General features: G+C 46.4%; 1 protein-coding gene across 2 annotated transcripts in view; it reads left to right on the top strand.

The window, feature by feature from the left end:
- The window catches only part of CCNJL (cyclin J like), a 56,025-nt gene that overhangs the window by 13,703 nt on the left and 23,114 nt on the right, over nucleotides 1-19,208 (top strand). For both annotated transcript variants that reach the window (XM_055324792.1, XM_055324793.1), the window contains exon 3: nucleotides 13,995-14,208. In XM_055324792.1, the coding sequence (XP_055180767.1) occupies nucleotides 13,995-14,208 (214 nt within the window). The remainder of the gene's footprint in view (nucleotides 1-13,994; nucleotides 14,209-19,208) is intronic.

Genomic DNA, 19,208 nt, shown 5'->3' with positions numbered 1-19,208 from the left:
TATGTCATTGATTATTAATGTTGCTCTAAAAAAAGGACAAGTTAGTTGTCCCGACCTAGGCACTGGTAATTCTTGAACATTGGTGCACATTCATTCTTGCATTCAACGTGTGTGTGTGTGTGTGTGTGTGTGTGTGTGTGTGTGTGTATTAAAGATTTTATTTATTTATTTGACAGAGAGAGAGAGAGAGCAAGTACAAGAAGGGGGAGCGGCAGGGAGCCCAATGCAGGGCTCAATCCCAGGATCCTGGGATCATGACCTTAGCTGAAGGTAGATACGCCTAACCAACAGCCACCTTGGTGCCCCTAACATATTTTTTTAAAAGCTGACCACATGGCAAGCACTGCCAGCTGCTGGGAATAGAAGTGTGAACAAAACAAAGTCTCTGCCTTCATGGAGCATATAGTCAGGCATCAGGCTCAAATGAAGCACATGGAAGACACTGATGGGTGCCCAGCTGCATCCCCAGGAAGTCTGATACAGTAAGTCTCCATCTGGGGAATGTAGAAGATAGCTAGGGCTGCCTCCAATTGGGTGGCTTAAAACAGAATTTTATATTCTTGCACTTCTGGAGGCTAGAAGTTCAAAATCAAGGTGTCTGCAGGGCTGTGCTCCTTCCAGAGGTTCTTAGGGGAGGATCCCACCTTGCTTCTTCCTTGGCGCTCCTTGGCTTGTAGCTGCCTTAGACCATTCTCTGTCTCACGTTCACCTGGTCTTCTTCCTGTGTCCATCTCTACCTGGTCTTTCCTCTATGTCTGTCGTGTTTCTGTTTTCTGTTCCCATGAAGATGCCAGTTATTGGTTCAGGGCCCACCCTAATCCAGTACAACCTCACTGTACCTTGATCATATCTGTAAAGACCCAATTTCCAAAAAAAAAAAAAAAAAGTCACATTCTGAGGTTCTGAGTAGATATGGATTTTGGGGAGACATTATCCAACTCAGCACAGGAGGAAGCCTCGATTTTTCTGTGAATTCTCAGAAGATTCCAGTACCCATGATCAGCTAAGTACAGTTGCAGAAACCCTGGACTGTAAATCCTCAGGGGAAATGGAGTCCCAGCTGGAGAGACTCAGGGGTAGTGGGAGTGGCTCCCCTATTGACCTGTGTCAGGCTGCGTGGTAGGGTCAGGGTGCCCAGGTGTGAGGGATGTGGTCACATCAGGAAGTGCCGAAATGAGCTTGGGGACAGTTTTTTAAAAGCCTGTGAGTGTTGTCTGTGGGGGTGTTGGGAGGTCTCAGGGGTCAGGGGGGTAGGGAGGGACCACAGATAGGTAGGCATACATGTCTTTGACCACAGTTGGATGCCCAGCAGCTGTGGCCGGGCCTGTCACAGAGTATGCCCCGGAGGGCAGTGGCTCCTGGGAATGAGGATGAATGTGTCCAGAGCTGGCCCTTTCCTGAGTTCAAGGGGCCAGTGAGAGATATGGTGGCTTGAGGTGACCTTTCTGTCCTCTAGAAATAAACTACAAGCTTACGGGTCAACAGGAGGGGATGTCACCGGCATTGTTGGCTCCCTGTGCCGCAAGACACCCTCTCCTGAGTGTTGAAATAGTATTCTCGCCGAGATGTTGGTTGTTTACCGAAAATACCTTCTAGGGCTTTATGAAGCAATTGGGGCAGAGAGGGGAAGGAGGGTGATCTTCGAGCCTCGCAGGGCCTCTCAGGTCAGTGGTGTGTTCTCCTGAGGCCTCTGAAGAACCAACCTACACCCCTCCCCTTTCTTTCTCCCTTTTAATTTGCAAGTCTCCACTTCCTGTTGGTCACCTTGGTTACACATGGTGTTTCTTCATGTCTTGCTACTCTTTGTTCTCAGGCAGACACGATCCTTCAAGCTGTTTCCCAACCAGCTGGCCCAGTGCCTGGAGGCCCAGCCTCCCTAGGGAGGCAGCAGTTGGCAGCCCTGAGCATGACGGGAAGCACAGAGGAGACCGGTGTGGTTTTCCTTCAGTGGCTGGTGTGGGGGAGCAGCTCAGCCCTACTTTGCACCTTGGGCCATTCATGAAGTGGTTGTCACACTCGGTGCAGTGTCACAGCCCACGCCCAGCCAGTTCCTCTGATGTCTGAGTCCAAGATTTGCCACTTAGGTGCAGCATGGCCTTGGTTCTCTGGGTGCCAACCAGTGCCGGTGGTGGTCCCACTGACTGTGTCCACCTCAACAGAGTGAGTGCTGGGCTGGAGAGCCCAAAAGGAGTTACAGTTGTCAGGAGGGTGATCAGACGATGAGAGAGAGAACTGGGGGCATGTGTGTGTGGAGAAACGAGACTGGAGGGGCATCTACCCACCTGTGTAGCTGCTCACATTTACCTCTCAGTGGTGGGATTGCTGCTGAATTTAATTTTCTTTGTACTCATATATGTGTTTTCTATAATTTCTATAGTAATCAGATATTTTATAATCAGTTAAATATAACATTACTTTGGAAGGAAAACACAAACCTAAACTATCCCCTGGAAGCTACAGAACAGCATTAGAAGCATGGAGTCAGAAAGGCCAGATTCAGATCCATCCATCACTTATTAACGGGGTGAGGTGACTGTAAGCAAGTTGCATAGCCTCTCTGAGCTGTCCTTGTCTGGAATACTGGGACGGAGATAATCTCCACCTTGTGGGCCTGTTGGAGGATGAGAGGACAATGCATGGGACACAGTACCTGGCAAATGAGATACATATGTATTTAAAATTATGTATATAACACATGCATATAAAATGGGAGGTTGTATAGAGTTGTTCATCACAATGGGTGATTCTAGATATACATGAAGACCAGAGAGGAGGTATATAAGCCTGGGGATGCTGAATTATAGGGAAAAGAGAAAGCTCTGTCCTTGCCTTGGGGTGGTGGCATGTGCCTCAGTCTACCCAATGTAATAGATGGTTTCCAAGTGTTTGCAGAGGGTTGGGAGTTGCCAAAACTGTTAAATATATACATATATATATTTACATATATATTACATATATATGTATTTAGGAATTCTATATGTTTTTTTCCTGGAAAAAAAAATACATATATGTATGAGGTAGGGCAGTCGTGAGGAGGATTTAATTTGGAGCCCGGTCCCTAGACCCCACAAGGCAGGGCACTCAGCTCCTGGCTGTCTGGGTGAGCTGGCATCTGTACCCTCTTGTGCCACTCCTAGGCTCCTAATACCATGGCTGTGTGGAAATTCTTACCAGGGCAATTCTGCAGGTGGAAGCAGTGTTTTTTTTTTTTTTTTTAATCTCCATGAGCTTTTCAGTAAATCTTTTGCTTCACATCATCAACTTACTGGGAGTTGAGCCAGGGATTTTCTCTGGAGTTTCACCTTGCAGACACATTGGGGTTTAATGTTCCCAGAATACCAGTGCCCAGCTGCCAGCACCCTAAAATACCTCTCCCAGAATGTGCTCTCTGGGATGTTACTCTGCACTTCCCCCCGGCCCCCACCACCAAAAGTGATGGTGGTCATGGTGATCTGTGGTTAAACAGATTTAACCTTGAGTTTCCTAAAACTATGTTTTTTCCTGAACATGTTTCAGGGCTTCCAGTGAGCTGATAAATGATTCCTTTTAGGAAGGAACAAAGCAGTATGCAGTATATAGTGTAGCTCGAAGATCCCTTCGAGCAAACCTTGGATCTGGGATGTCACAGAACACACATTGGGAAACATTGCCTCTGAAATGTCTGAGTATAGAGTGCATAATTTATCACTTTGAAGTTCCCAGTCCCCTGTAAAACACTACCTGCTTCCTCTCTGTTCACTCTCTATTGCTATTGGGTAGACTGAGGCACATGCCACCACCCCAAGGCAAGGACAGAGCTTTCTGTCACCCCTAGAATTCAGCATCCCCAGGCTTTTATACCTCCTCTCTGGTCTCCATGAGTATTTGGAATTGTACGCTATGATCGTTTCATTCAATCTAAGATCAGGAACAAATCATTTTTACTTACCTTTTCATTTCAAGTATTTGCCTTTGTCCAAATTGGAACATTTTGGTAATTATAAAGTGTCTCTTTTGTGTCAAGTAGTGGGGTCACAGAGTTGAGCAAAATGAACCCATCCCTTTCTTCCTGATTATTTACAGTTGAGGAGTGAAAAAAGACACTAAAAGTGAACGGATGGATGGATGGATGGATGGAGCAAAGTTCTAGATGCTTGGAGAATATCTGACAGGGGCATGACCAGGAAACAATTTTCAGAAGTGACTTCTCAGCTAGATCTGAAGGAAGAGTAGGTTAACAATGAGAAGTAGAACCTTAAGGCAGTTAGAGAACAACACAGTGCCGGACACCAGGGGTTAAAATAAAGACTTCCCTTCCTCCCTTAATAGTAGAAAACAGGGGTGACTGGCTGAACTTTTACAGTGCACGTGACCTCCAAAGTCCTCTGAGGTTAGCCTCAAAATGCCGGCAGAACCTGTGTGTGAAGAGCACAGGCTGAATTTTCTCCCCGGTCTGTCTGTCCTGCCACAGTGACAGGCCAGGGTCCTTGCCCAGCTGTCCTGGCCATGGGCTGGGGCCTGTTGAACTGCACTTCAGCCTGGCCTCACTGGTTCTCCAGGGCATATCTGAGCCCAGCACAGGTGGAGAGTGTTTGCTGCCTCTGGCAAGGTCACTGCCTCTGTGGGGGAGGGGAGACACAGGCCTGCAGTCTTCCGAAGCCTGTCCAGGCAGCCCGCTGCCTCTGCGTGCGTCCCAGCTTGGGCTTTGCAGGCCTTGTGATTCACTTGTCCTTGGCCTTTCTCGGAGCACTGTCCTTCTCAGATAATCCTCTTTCAGCTTTGGAACCCCCAGACAGAGCTCTTGGTCAGCAAGCAGAGTGGTTTCTAAAGCCTTTCTGGATGTGTACCACCTTCCTTTCCCCCAGAATGGTGCCTCTAGTCATAGAAGTATCCCTCATCACAGCGGAGTTTCCCACTCAGGGCAGTCCCCCCGACGCACTCCTCATTAGTCCCCCCCAGGAAAGATACAGGACTGGACAAGGGTGTCAGGGGTGGGGCTGGGATGGCCACAGGCAAAGAAAGCATTCCTCCAGCAGGTGTTGGCTGGGGTCACACCTGTATTCATCACGAAGAACACTCCATTCGTGTATTCATATATTCATTCACTCATTCGGTAGGTATTCATTAACCCTTTCTGTGTGCCACATGCCGGGGGTACAGCCAAGACCTGGAGAGAAAAGTGACTCCTTCTCTCACAGAGATCACTCTCTGCAGGTGGAAGGAGGAGGACAGTTAATAAGCAGGTAGACCGTTTACTTGACAGCCACTGTGCAGTGTGGGAACATGTGGGCTGCTGTGGCATGGAGGGAGGTCAGGGAAGGCCTGTCTGATGAGTTCCAGAACAGACCCCGCAAGAAAGAGAAATGGCCCAAATGTCCAGAATGGAGGTCTGGTGGAGTCACAACACAACCTTACTAGGATGAAAGGCTCAGCTGCTATTCATGGTTTCCATGCCATCTGAAAGGGGAAGTGGATTATGATCCACTTGTAGATTATGATCCCACTTTGTGGAAGTTTGCACAGAGAAAAACAGCCGAATAATACCTCTCTGTGCATGAGAGATCAGTAGTGATATTTGTTATTTTTTTCTACGTTCAAAAATTTGTCAGTGAATATATAATTTATGACTAGTAAAAAGCAAAGAAAAAGAAAAGAGAAAGAACACTACTTCTGAATTGGACCTGAGTGAGACCTTGCATCTTGTAAGGACAAGGTGGGAGATTTAGCACGGGGCTCGCATGGGGCATGCTCTTAGAAACGGTGATTTTCTCATGGTGATGATGTGGGGTTGCCCAGGCATCCTTGGGGATACATCGTGAGCTGGGCCTTAATATGGTAAGTATCCAGGCCCTCCCTGCTCTTCTTTTCAGACTGGAAACACAGTAATTAAAAATTCATATCGGTTACACATTGAATGTTTTTTTAAGTTTTGGTCTTTTCTTTTTAATGTTATTTACTTTTTTTTTTTAAGATTTTATTTATTTGAGAGAGAGCATGTGCGAGAGAGCACAAGCAAGGGGAAGAGCAGAGGGAGAGGGAGAAACAGACTACCTGTTAAGTAGGGAGCCTGACATGGGCCTTGACGTGGGGCTCAATCCCAGGACCCTGGGATCATGACCTGAACTGAAGGCAGATGCTTAACTGACTGAGCCATCCAGGCACCCTAATTTGTTTTTATTAAAAAAATAATTGACATGCAATGTTATATTAGTTTCAGGTGTCTAACATGGTCATTAGACAATTCTATACATTACGCTATGCTCACCATAAGTATAGTTACCATATGTCACCATGCAATGTTATTACAGTATAGTGACTGTATTCCCCATGCTCTAGTTTTCATCCGTGAAACAATCTATTTTTTAATTGACGTAACATTATATTAGTTGCAGGTGTACAACATAAGGATTGAATGTTTTTATACATTGGGAAATGATCACCACAACAAGTGTAGTTATATGCATTTTCACTTCGCAGTTACATTTTTTTTCTTGTGATGAGAACTTTTAAGATCAACTTTCAGCAACTTTCAAATGTACTACAATACAGTATTACTAACTATAGTCACCACGCTGTACGTTACCCCCCAGTATTCATTTACTTTATACTTGTAAGTTTGTACCTTTTGACTGTCTTCACCCATTTTGCCCATCTCCCACCTCGGACACCTCTGACACCTCTGACAACTCCGACAACTCCCAATCTGTTCTTTGAGTTTGTTTACTTTGAGTGTTTTTAAAAAAATCCACAATGTCGAAAGCATGAAAATAAAAATCACACAAGATCTGAGCCCTCCAAGATACTGCTGTTAACATTTTGTTGTATATATAACAACTTTTTCTTGTCTATTTTTACTGTTTTTTGTTTTTGTTTTTGTTTTTTACTATTACTCTTTTTAAAAACCAAAATGAATTACTTTGATAACATAAGCAGTTTTCTGTAGGGCAGATTCCACCCCCACAGCTGAACTCCATCATGGCCACCTGTCCCTGTGTCCCTGGACGGCTCCTGTCCAGATGTAGCAGAGGAGCTGTTTTCTCCCGTCAGGTCCAGGTGATAAAGGGCCAGTGGCTTGGGAGAGAGTTTCTGGAAGCCTCTGCCTGTGCTGCTGCCTCTAGTCATCGGTGCCCCCCCTCCCTTTCTGATGTTGCCCCTGCCCTGCTGAGAGGAAGGTCACTGCCTGGCCCGGTTCCTGCCCCTTCCCGCCCACACTGGCTGCTGAGCGCCTGCCAAGTGCCTGCCTAATCCGGGAGGGCTTTATAGGCCGCCCCTCGCAGGCTGCTCTTTTGTTTCTGGAATCCAGGCCCCTGGATAGGAGGGGTGGCTTCGTTCACCCCGGCTGCTGCTGGCTGCCTAGGACTTTAAGCCGACTTAGGTCAAAAGTGTTTGGGGAGGAATGAGGATCTTTAGAGCAAAGCCTTTATAATGAAGGCCTTCCCCCCCCTAATTGGGTTACAGAAGGATTCAGCCGGGCTCTCAAACTAAACACGGTGGGCGTGCTGGCGTTCCACGTTGTTGTTCATTTGCCAAGGAATCACCCTTCTCAGCACCAGAAGCTGAGGCCGGGAGCCCCTCATTCCATTTGGCTTGGGGGTTCTCTGAAGACCTGGGATGGGTAGGTTTCCTTTCTGCAGAAGCCCTCGGGCCCAGCTGTAAACCCTCAGGTAGAAAGCTTCAGTCCACCCAACAGAGCGTGTTCCTTTGAGAGTCCAAAGAGCTTTTGACAGAGGCAGATAAGCTCGGTTTATCTCAAGTTTGATTGCCTAGCTTGAGGAAGAGGCCACTAAAGCTTGCTGATTGCTATTAAGTGCCAAATACTTTACAGTTGTGGCAGCGTGACCCCCGATTTTCAGATGAGGGCACCGAGGTTCAGAATTCACACGGCCAAGGTTAATAAATAGTGGAGTTCAGATTCCGTCCCGGAGCTGCCTAACATAAGTCTGTGCCGAGCCGCTCCCCAGTATGTGGAGAGAGGAGTGTATTTGGTACAGGGAGGTATATTACTGCATTCATTCTTTTTTTTTTTTTTTTTTTTTTTTTTTTTTAGTGACTGTTTTAGAGCAGTGTGAGGTTCACAGCAGTATCTTTTTAAAAAAATTTTGTTTATTTGACAGAGCAAGAGTATACAAGCAGGGGGAGCAGCAGAGGGAGAAGGAGAAGCAGGCTCTCCACTGAGCAGGGACCCTCCTGCCACCCATATGGGGCTTGATCCCAGGACCCAGGATCGTGACCTGAGCCAAAGGCAGACGCTTAGCTAACTGAGCCACTCAGGCACCCCTTGGTTCACAGCAACATTGAGCAGAAGGTACAGAGATATATAATATACCACCGTATATATCCATATACCACCTGCTCCCACATTTGCACAGCCTCCCTCATATCCATGTGCCCCACCACACCACAGTGGTACATTGGTTACAATCGATGAACCTCAGTGACACATCATTGTCACTTCAAGGTCTGCATTAGGGTTCAGTCTTGCTGTACCTTCTGTGGGTTTTGACAAATGTATAATGACACGTATCCACCATTGTAATATTATACAGAGAAGTTTCGGTGCCCTGAAAATCTTCTGTCCCTCACCCACCCAACCCCCCGGCAACCACCACTCTTTTTACCCTCTCCATTGTTTTGCCTTTTTCAGAATGTCCTAGAGTTGGAATCATATAATATGTAGCCTTTCCAGATTGGCTTCTTGCACATAGTAATTTAAGGTTCCTCCTGCCTTTTCCTGACTACTCGTTCTTTTTTCACCCGCACACATAGTTCTTGAGCACCTGCCCCTATGCCAGGCACACACTGGGCATGGGGTAAATCGTGCAGCCAAAAATGGACATGGCCCCCACCCTCAGGAGCAAGAGTCAGTACAAAGACACACATAAATAAGTAAATATTTGGCCATGAGGAACAGCTTGCTATGAGAACCAGGGGGACCCGATGTGAAATGATGAGGGGTCAGAGAAAACCTCTCTTAGGAAATGAGGTTGAAACCAGTATCTGAGCAATGAGCAGAAATGGGGATGGAGAAACGGGGATTAACAGCCATTCTAGCTTTCAGAATCCTGGCCACTTTTGACGCCAGCCTCTTCTGGGAAGCCCTATCTGCTTACTCCTCCTTGACATGTATTGTTGCCTGTTCCAAAGGTCCATAACTCTTTTATTTCTTTTATGCACGAATTCTTCCTTTGAGAATTGGCTCAAGCCAGTGGTTCCTTTTCCCAGAGAAGTATACAGAGGGAAGAACTACAGTGTGTTGCTTTGAGCACTCTTCTCCCAATTAACCCAAGAGAAATGTCCAGAAGCATTAAGTTTGGCTGAGTTCAGCAGGGAGGGAAGTTAGGACTTTGCATATCTTCCTTGTTGTGTTTTGGGACTTTGAACTGCCCTGATGAGGGCCAGGCAGCCTGGGACAAAGGTTAGTTGTCTGATTTCCGGCAGCTGCTGCCTCGGAACACCAAGGATCTGTGATTGTGATTGCTTCTTGTCAACAGACTCTGAGCCCTCTGTCAAGAAGAAATACCCCAGTAGCCTGCAAGCTTGTGGGGGCTGCTGGAGGGTGGAAAGGGAGGCTGCCTTTGGAACTATAGCCTCCCCCCCGCAGCTACCAGCTGTCTGGCCATAGTCTTAGAGGAGCCCAGCTGAGAGGTCTTCATGTATAGCCACCCTGCCTTTGTTGATGCCCTGCTCTAAGCCCTTCAGTGGCTCTCTCTGTTGCCCTTAGGGCAGGCTAGATATCTTAGCAGGACACACAAGATAGGACTGTGCCCACCACCCCCACCTGCCCTGTCCAAGGACACCCTACCTGTCTCTGTAGAGTGCTCCAGATTCCCTGGAGGAACACCTGGGTAACTTTGCAAGTGCTGTCTTTACTGCTGAGCTTCTTTCCTTCCTGCATCGTCAACAGGTCAATTCCTAGACATCCTTCCAAATCTTGCCTGGATACATCTCCTTTTTTTTTTTTTTTAAAAAAAAAAGATTTTATTTATTTATTCATGAGAGACAGAGAGAGAGGCAGAGACATAGACTGAGGGAGAAGCAGGCTCCCTGCAGGGAGCCTGATGCGGAACTCTATCCCAGGACCCAGGGATCACAATCTGAGCCAAAGGCAGATACTCAACCACTGAGCCACGGGCCACCCAGGTGTCCCATATCTCTCCTCCTTGATGTTCCCACTGACCACTCCTCTAGACCAGTGGGGCCAGGGCATTCACTACTCACTACCAGGACCAGGAGGCAGTCCCTCTTTCCATCCCCATCCTCCCCATCCCTGTTGTCATTTCTTCCACAACTGGTTATTGGGCACCTGACAATGTTCCCTAGTCACCCTAGGGTGCTGACAAAATGGTAAGGAGCCAATCAGACCCAAACCCTGCCCATGAGGACTTTGAGATCCTACGTTGACTACATAAATTCATCAAACACTGGAGATAAATAATACACAGAGAAGTCAAGGCTCTTCTTTAAAGAAGTTAAACTGATGATAAAAGATCTTCTCCATGATTTAAACAACAACAAAAAATCAGGGGAGACTGGCTGGCTCAGTTGTTGCATCTTGTGACTCATGATGTCCAGGTTGTGAGTTCAAGCCCCATATTGGCTGTAGAGGTTACTTAAAATGAAGGGTTGAGAAAGTCTTGTGGTCTCAGATCAGTTGCACTTAAGTAAAGCCTGGGGTCTTGAGACTTTTTCAAACTCAGTTTCTTTATGTGTAAACAAAAGGGAGAGGCAGTAATTTATTCACCATGGAGTACCTTCCCTGAGCAAAGCTCTAGGGTTACCAAGAGAGCCATCCTGGCCTCCTTAGGGGAATAAGCCAGAAGAGAAGAGATCCCAGCAGGAAATCTCAGGTCAGCCTTCACTTCCCCAGAGAAGGCCTCACTCTCACTCCCTCTAAGATGCAGTGCTTTCACTGCATGTAGCCTTCCTTTGTAGTGTTGATCACAGTTTGGACTTGTGTAATTGCCTTATTATTTGATTTCTAGCTCTCTTACTGGGCCATAAACTCTGTGAGAACGGGTGATGTGTCCATCTTACTGTTTTTACAACAGCTTTATTGAGATATAATTCATATGCCATAAAATCACTCTTTTAAAGGATACAGTCCAGTTGCCTTTAGTGCATTCAGAGTTGTGCAACCATCAACACTATCTAATTTCAGAATATTTTCATGATCCCAAAGAGAAACCCCGTATCCATTAGCAGTCACCCCCCATTAACCTCCACCCAGCCCTAGCTCCCAGCAACCACTAACGTTATTTTCTGTTTGTGTGGATTTGCCTATACCAGACATTTCATATAAATAGGATCACAATATGTGGCCTTTTATGACTGGCTTTTCTTCACATAACATGTTTGCAAGGATCATGTTCATGTCCTTTCTTTTTTATGGCCAAATAATATTGTGTTGTATGGATATGCTACATTTTGTTTATCCATTGATTCTCTGATGCACGTTTGGGTTGTTTCCGTTTGGAGGCTGTTATTGATGCAGACTAGCTGGGTCCGAGGACCCAGAGGGGGTCCTGCAGGGCCAGCCAAGACGGTCCTTGGCTTCTCACAGGATAGAAATTAAATGTGAGCCAAGAGGAAGTGAGAGCAGTTTGTTGAAGACAGAGCAGATACAGACAGAGCATCTGGGAGGCTCAGAAAGGAAAGAAGAGTGAGTCTCCTCTTTGCTTGGGACCTGGGGTTTTTATTGACGATGGTGGTCTGGTGCAGTGTCTTCTCAGGCATCCAGGAACAAAGAGGGGTGTTTAGGTGTCCATAAGTCATTATGCCCTGAGGCCAGGGGTCTTGGTGAGTCATTGGTCTTGAAAAATGTTCATGATGACCCTGCCCCATCACTCCTTAGATGTTATCTGTTGGACTCAAAGATTCCAAAGAGATCATTAACTCCGCGATCTTTACAAGGAGGACAAATGTTATCTGTACCATAATGCGTCTGTAGGGCAGGAGTGTAGGTCCTAGGAAGGATAGAAACAACAAAAAAGTAGTCTTTCTTGGGGTCTCTTCAGTGTCTCTGTCCTGTGAGGGATAATGCTGCCAGAAACATTCCTATACATGTTTTGTGTGGGCATATTGTGGCATTGTTCACATCCTCACCAACATTTGTTTATTTTCTGATTTTGTTTTTATAATGGTCATTGTAATGGATGTGAGGTGGTATCTCATGGTGGTTTTGATTTGCATTTCCTAGTGATTAAGTGTTGCACATCTTTTCATGTGCTTATTGGCCATTTCTGTGTCATCTTTGCAGAAATATCTAGTCAGTCCTCTGCCCATTTTTAAATTGGGTTGTCTTTTTATTGTTGAGTTGTAAGAGTTCTTTATATATTCTGGATACCGCCTCTTATTGATACATGATTTCCAAACATTTTCTCCCATTCTGTGGGTTGTCTTTTCACTCTCTTGAAGTCTTTTGAAGCATGAAGATTTTAAGTTTTGAAGTCCTTTGGGACACCTGGGTGGCTCAGTGGTTGGGCGTCTGCCTTCAGCTCAGGACCTGATCCCAGGATCCAGGATTGAGTCCCACATCGGGCTCCCTGCATGGAGCCCGCTTCTCCCTCTGCCTGTGTTTCTCCCTGTCTCTCTGTGTGTCTCTGATGAATAAATAAATAAATCTTTAAAAAAAATAAGTTTTGAAAAAAAAATAAGTTTTGAAATCAATTTAGATTTTTTTTTGTTGCTTCGACTTTTGTGTCATATCAAAACCATTGCCTAAGCCATAAAGATTTGTTTTTGTTTTCTTCTAACAGTCTTATAGTCTTAATCTTACATCTAGGTCTGTGTCTGTCTTATACTAGATTATATCCTCAGTGCCTGGAATAATGTCTGATATACAGAAGGTACTCGATACTTACTGAGTTAAATGAATGAATTGATATCTCTTGAATGAATGAATGAATGAATGAATGAACAGATATCACTTGTCCCAGAACTGTTGCTACCTAAGTAGAGCCCAGGGCTGTGAAAGTAGCATTGTACAGACAAGGGACTCCAGTTTGTTTTACTCTCAACCCCAGTGAACCTACCATGAGCGAGCTCCCACAGTTATTTTTCTGCCAAGTCTTTGTTTCCAGTTTTTCCTCGATTTTGTGTCTCTTTAGTTTCTGTACTCGACCGAATGTAGCTATGGCATTTCCTAAATAAACCATGTTGGGCCTACTTTGGTTCAATTGCAAATAGATTAGATATATAAGAAAAATCTTTCCCGTCATAAAAATCTTGGTTGGTTTGATATTTCTCTTGTTGGCTTTTCTTGTGTTAGAGAAATAAATTGGGATAACATGGCAGTACACAAATTACAAAGTGAAAGTTGCTTCCTGGTGGAGAAGTATGTTTGGAATTTACTTTTAGGAAAAAAGTGTACATGTAAGCAGAGAGCGGAAAGGTAAAATGAAAACCAAGGAATCTGGATGAAGGTTATTTTAGGAATTCTTTGTACTATTATTTTAACAGCTTTTTGTACCTTAAATATTTTTAGAAAATCATCTCTCACAGTCTCACCTACAGAGAAAATTAAGCCGGGGACCCTGAGAGGTGCCTGTGTGCTGGTGTTTACATTCATCTTTCATTTAATCCTCAACCGTTGAGGAAGTGACAAAAGTGAAGGCAGGTGACCAGGCTGGCACAACTTGGTTGATAGTACAACCAGAATTTGGATGCTGGTCTCTGACCTCCAGTCCTGTGCTCCTCCTGTGCATGCTAATCTTTTCCCCAGGGAATGACTGGCGTCGTTGGCACCTGTTACCTCCTTCACCTGCCTCTGCCATCCTATCCTTGACACTTCATAAACCTGTGCTCATTGAGGGCAGATGGGAGATGGTCCAGAAGTTTCTGGAATGGGGGCGCGGGACTACCATCCTGGGGCTGGAAGGAAAACAAACAGGGTGTGGAGGGAATCTCTGCCCTTTAACCAGCCAGCAGATAGGCCCCCCCGTTCTTGCTTTCCTGGGGCATCTGAGGCTCTCGAGGGGCAGCCCTGACCCCCTCCTTCTGTCCTGCCTGTCCTCCAGGAGCTGAAGCTGCCCGCCTTCCGAGCCCACTCCCCACTCTTGAAGAGCCGCCGGTTCTTTGTCGACATCTTGACCCTGCTGAGCAGCCACTGCCAGCTGTGCCCCGCAGCCCGGCACCTGGCCGTCTACCTGCTGGACCACTTCCTCGACCGCTATAACATCACCACCTCCAAGCAGCTGTACGCCGTGGCGGTCTCCTGCCTCCTGCTCGCAAGTATGTGCACTCACTGCTTCCTGCCGCCCCCTTCCTTGGAGCCTGGGTGCTCCCGAGTCATTTTACATTTCTGAGGTCTTTGCACGTCTTCTGTGTCCATCCTTTGCTGAGGGCGAACTATAGTGGTAATAATCAACATTTTCTTTAGCATTGGTTATGTACCAGGCTAAGTGATGAGGATTTTAGCCACTTGGTCTTAATGAATCCGCACCGTGACCCTAGGAGATGGACACTTGATGGTACCCCCATTTTACCGAGGCATGGAGAGATTAAGAAGCTTGCCTTGGGTCATCTAGCTTAGTAGATAGCAGGTAAAATTTGAACCCAGAACTGCGAGAGCCAGGACCTGTGCTCTTTTGGTCCGTGTTACCTGCTTCCTTGCATGAGGCCTCTGAACGTGCTAGAAGGGGAATCTCTGTTCTTCGGGGTATTTGGAAATTTGACTTCTTGATTGGGGCCAAGCAGGGCCCACTGTGTTGTCACCAGGCCTAGACACTGGCCTCCTAGGGTTTGCATCTTCCAGCCAGGCCTCACAAAACACACAACATACCTTTGACAGTCCATCTACCTACCTTGGTAGAGACTACCACATGACTATGCTGCTCAGGGGATGTGCTTAAAACACGGTTCTGTCCTGTCATCCTACCATCCTGCCACTTAGAATCCGCCCCCTGGTTTACCAGCAGTCTGAGGGTAGGGATCAGCTGTCAAGGTCCTGTCTCTCTGACCTGGTGCATCTCTAGCCAAGCCCCCTGCTGTCACAGAACTTTGCATGCACTGTCTCTTCTGTGTGGAGAACTTCCCTACCCCACCCCACCCCACCTGTCTGGTCCTAGTTAAATGTCACTCCGGCCCTGCATCCCTGAGAAAGCCTTCCCCCATTGCCCTCGGCAGGTGAGGTCTCCCTGATAACACATTTCCATGGCATCCTGTATTTTAATTAACATCCATCTCCGGGGCAGCCCCAGTGGCGCAGTGGTTTAGCACCGCCTGCAGCCTGGGGTGTGATCCTGGAGACCCGGCATGGAGTCCCACGTCGGGCTCCCTGCATGGAGCCTGCTTCTCCCTCTCCCTCTCTCTCTCTCTCTCTCTCTCCCTGTGTCGCTCATGAATAAATAAATAAAATCTTAAAAAAAAAAAAAAAACAATATCCATCTCCCCTACTAAACAGTGAGTTTAAGGGAAAGTAGGGAACCTAGTACATAATAAGACCTCAGAAAAAATATTGGTAGGATAAAGGAATGAATGAAGCTAGGGCCCCGCACTTCTCCAAGGTGCCTTGACGCAGAGGGGCAATATGCCCCAAAGTGGCTAGCTGTAGTCATGACATTTCCTTGACATCTCTTTCTTTCTCCTTAAAATTCAGCCAGATTTGATATTCCCCTCCATAATAAGTTGCTGTCCTGTTTTATTATATCGGCTCCTCCCCAGTCCTTGAGTCTCACAGGTGCTGCGAGGAGATGGTACCCACTTTCTCCTGTGGCTTTGTCTGCTCTTGGCACGCTGCCATGAACCCCTATGGGCACGATCACCTAGTTCTAGAAGCATGGCTTTTGAGTTTTAAACACTCTGTATTGTTTTCCACCATGGCACCATCCACCTGCTGTGATGTGTAATCCCTTTCACTGCTTAGAGTTTACAGCCGCCCAGTTTGTCATTTGCTCTACGTTGGGCCAGCTGGATTTCCTGTGTTCTACAGAGAAAGCAGTCTTGCTGGGCGGGAATCCAGCCTGCCTAGTACTTCAAAGTCCCAAATCAACACGCAGCTCTCTTCCGTCTTAGGCTCACAAGACATCCCCATCAGCTTCAGCCGAGGGCAGAATGGGCATCGCGTTTCAGGCGGCCCAGGAGAAGTCTGCACCGTGGCCTTTGGCCTGCTGCTGTCTGTGATCTATGGGCTGCATCGAGGCCCCATGGGGGCAGGGGACTTAGATTTCCATGGGGCCGTGAAGGCTGTCCCCCAGCATCTGTCTGGGGAGCCGGGACGTGAGGCGCACACTGGAGACGCCTTTGTGCAGCTGCCGCCATGGCAGAGGGAAGGGGGCCTTGCAGACGGGGCGGCAGACGCCCTCACCCACATGTCTGAGGGCAGCAGCCAGCCTGGGGCGGCAGGAACGGATTTTTCAGGACACCTGCCATATGCTCAGAGGCCTCAGGAAAGAAAAGTTTCCATGACAGCCTGAAATCCTATTGAATGCTCCTTCCCCTCTCTCCAAGCTGACTGTAAGCCACAAGGGGGGTCACCTTGCCTCAGAAAGCTTTGAGTTCTGCTAATTCAGTACCAAATAATTCCTCAATAAGAAGAGCTACAGTTCTTACCCCCACCTGTCAGGTCTTCAGGCTTTAGAGCTTCCTCCAGATAAAGGCCTTTGCACAGATGCAACCTTGTACCTATGTACAGCCCCTCTGCCCCTTCAAAGTAAGGGTCAGTCAAGGGGTCTGTGTATAGGCCAATGGAAAGGGGGGGGGATAGCAAGAACTTATAGGTTGTTCTGTGGTGGACAAGTGGCAAAGCCACCCCTTGGTCTTCCAATGACTGAGTTAACTGTCTGCATTTCCTACACAGGATGGCATCCTACTCTAAATATAGTCTAGATATAAATATACTGTAAGAATAGGAGAGCCACTCTCTCTACCCTCTGCTCCATCTTCTACAGCTTCCCTCCCCCTCTGTCTTTTTGCAGTTGTAGTAGTTGCTTAATTAAAAGGATCATTTGGCAGGATGGAGACCTTACAACTCCCAGGTGAGTTGGCTTTGACAGTGTGCCATGCCTGTCATCCCTGCAGCAACAGTTTTGTTACTTACTGTTCCCTCTCCGTGCACCCAGCCCTGTGCCAGGCACTTAACACTCATGTCATGTGGAATCCTCTCAACCAGCTTATGTGCTTGAGCTGTCATCTGCCCATTCTGTAGGCTCAGAGAGGCTGAGTAACTTGCCGAGGGTCACACAGCTCAGAGTTTTGTTTATTTTTAATTGCAGTAAAATTCCTATCACAGCATGAAATTTACCATTGTAACCAATGTAAAGCGTACAGTTTCAGGGCATGTAGTACATTCACATTGGTGTACAACCATCCCCTCTCTAGTTCCAGAACATTTTCATCACCTTAAAAGGTACCCTTGTATCCATTAAGTGGCCACTTCCCATTCCTTCCCACTCCCAGCCCTGGCAACCACTAATCTTTATGGATTTGCCTATTCTGGATATTTCATATGAAAGAGTCACATAATAGTGAGCTTTTGTGTCTGGTTTCTTTTACTTAACATTTTCAAAGCTTATCCAAGGTGTAGCACACGTGAGTACTCCATTCCTTGTCAAGGCCGAATGACATCCTGTTGTATGGATATACCACAATTTGTTTAGCCTTTGTCTTTTGATGGACATTTGGGTTGTTTCTGCCATTTGGCTATTATGATCAGTGGTGCTATGAACATTCACCACCAGCTTTGTTTGGACACCTGTTTTCAGTTCTCTTAGGTATAAACCTGAGAGTGGAATTGCTGATTAGAATTGGCTGTTCAGTGCAGCCCAGGTGGCTCAGTGGTTTAGCGCCGCCTTCAGCTCAGGGCATGATCCTTGAGGCCCGGGATCGAGTCCCATGTCAGGCTCCCTGCATGGAGCTTGCTTCTCCCTCTGCCTGTGTCTCTCATGAATGAATAAATAAATAAAATCTTTAAAAAAAAAATTGGCTCTTCAACGTTGAACTTTTTAAGAAAACTCAAGAGTTTTGCTATTACCTGGCTGTTGCTGCTCAGAGATGACTGGGTGTTGACTCCTTGGCTCCAGGACAAGGAGCAGCCTGAGGCAGGAGGAAGGGTGGGAGGGGCGCCTGCGTGACTCCGTCAGTTAAGCCACTGACTCTTGATTTCAGCTCCGATCATAATCTCAGGGTCCTGGGATCAAGCCCTGCCATGGCTATATACTGATTGTGGAGCCTGCTTAAGATCCTCTGTCTTCCTTTTTTTTTTTTTTTTGTTTTTGTTTTTGTTTTTTTAATTTTTATTTATTTATGATAGTCACACAGAGAGAGAGAGAGGCAGAGACACAGGCAGAGGGAGAAGCAGGCTCCACGCACCAGGAGCCCGATGTGGGATTCAATCCCGGGTCTCCAGGATTGCGCCCTAGGCCAAAGGCAGGCGCCAAACCACTGCGCCACCCAGGGACCCCCAAGATCCTCTGTCTTCCTGTTCCTCTCCCCCTCCACACTCATCTGTGTGCTTTCTCTCTCTAAAAAAATCTTTTTTTAAAGGAGAGAGTGTGGGAAAAAAAACCAGAAAGGCCAAAGGCATGACCAGGATGGTCTTTTTGCTAGGGCAGCATGGCCTTAAATGCAAGACATTGTTGTTATGATAAAAAGAAAAGTATGAAATACATTTTTATTGTTAAAAAATCCAAATGAGGGGCACCTGGTTGGCTCAGTGGTTGAGGGTCTGCCTTTGGCTCAGGTCGTGATCCCAGGGTCCTGGTATTGAGTCCCACATCAGGCTCCCTGTAGAGAGCCTGCTTCTGCCTCTGCCTATGTCTCTGCCTCTCCTGCTGTGTCTCTCATGAAGAAATAAATAAAATCTAAAAAAAAAAAAAAAAAAAAAATTCCACATAAGTAGCACTTATATATAAAAAAAAAAAATTATTTTCCCCAAACCTGTGGTCCTTTTGCCACAGTTTGATCTGTTTACTTCCAGACCCAGACTTATTTATGTGTTTTCATAATTGGGAAAATAAATCTATTTTCATTTATAAGGAGGAAAAATGAATCCTATATTATACCCATATGAACTGCCCAGTAAACAAAATTGTAAGATTCTCCCCTTCCCCCTGCCTTTTTTATTTTCTCTCCCTCTCTCTCTATAGAGATATAGATAGATGATATAGATACAGATATATAGATACAGATACAGATACAGATATAGATATATAGATAACCCCAGCTCCATCATACTTTCTCTTCTGGACTATAAGCCCTATCCTGTCCCTCACTGATTGCTTCTGGTACATGAA

This window comes from Nyctereutes procyonoides, unplaced genomic scaffold, assembly GCF_905146905.1.
Source record: "Nyctereutes procyonoides isolate TBG_1078 unplaced genomic scaffold, NYPRO_anot_genome, whole genome shotgun sequence".
Lineage (NCBI taxonomy): Eukaryota > Metazoa > Chordata > Mammalia > Carnivora > Canidae > Nyctereutes > Nyctereutes procyonoides.
This window is presented reverse-complemented; position numbering and strand designations above follow the sequence as displayed.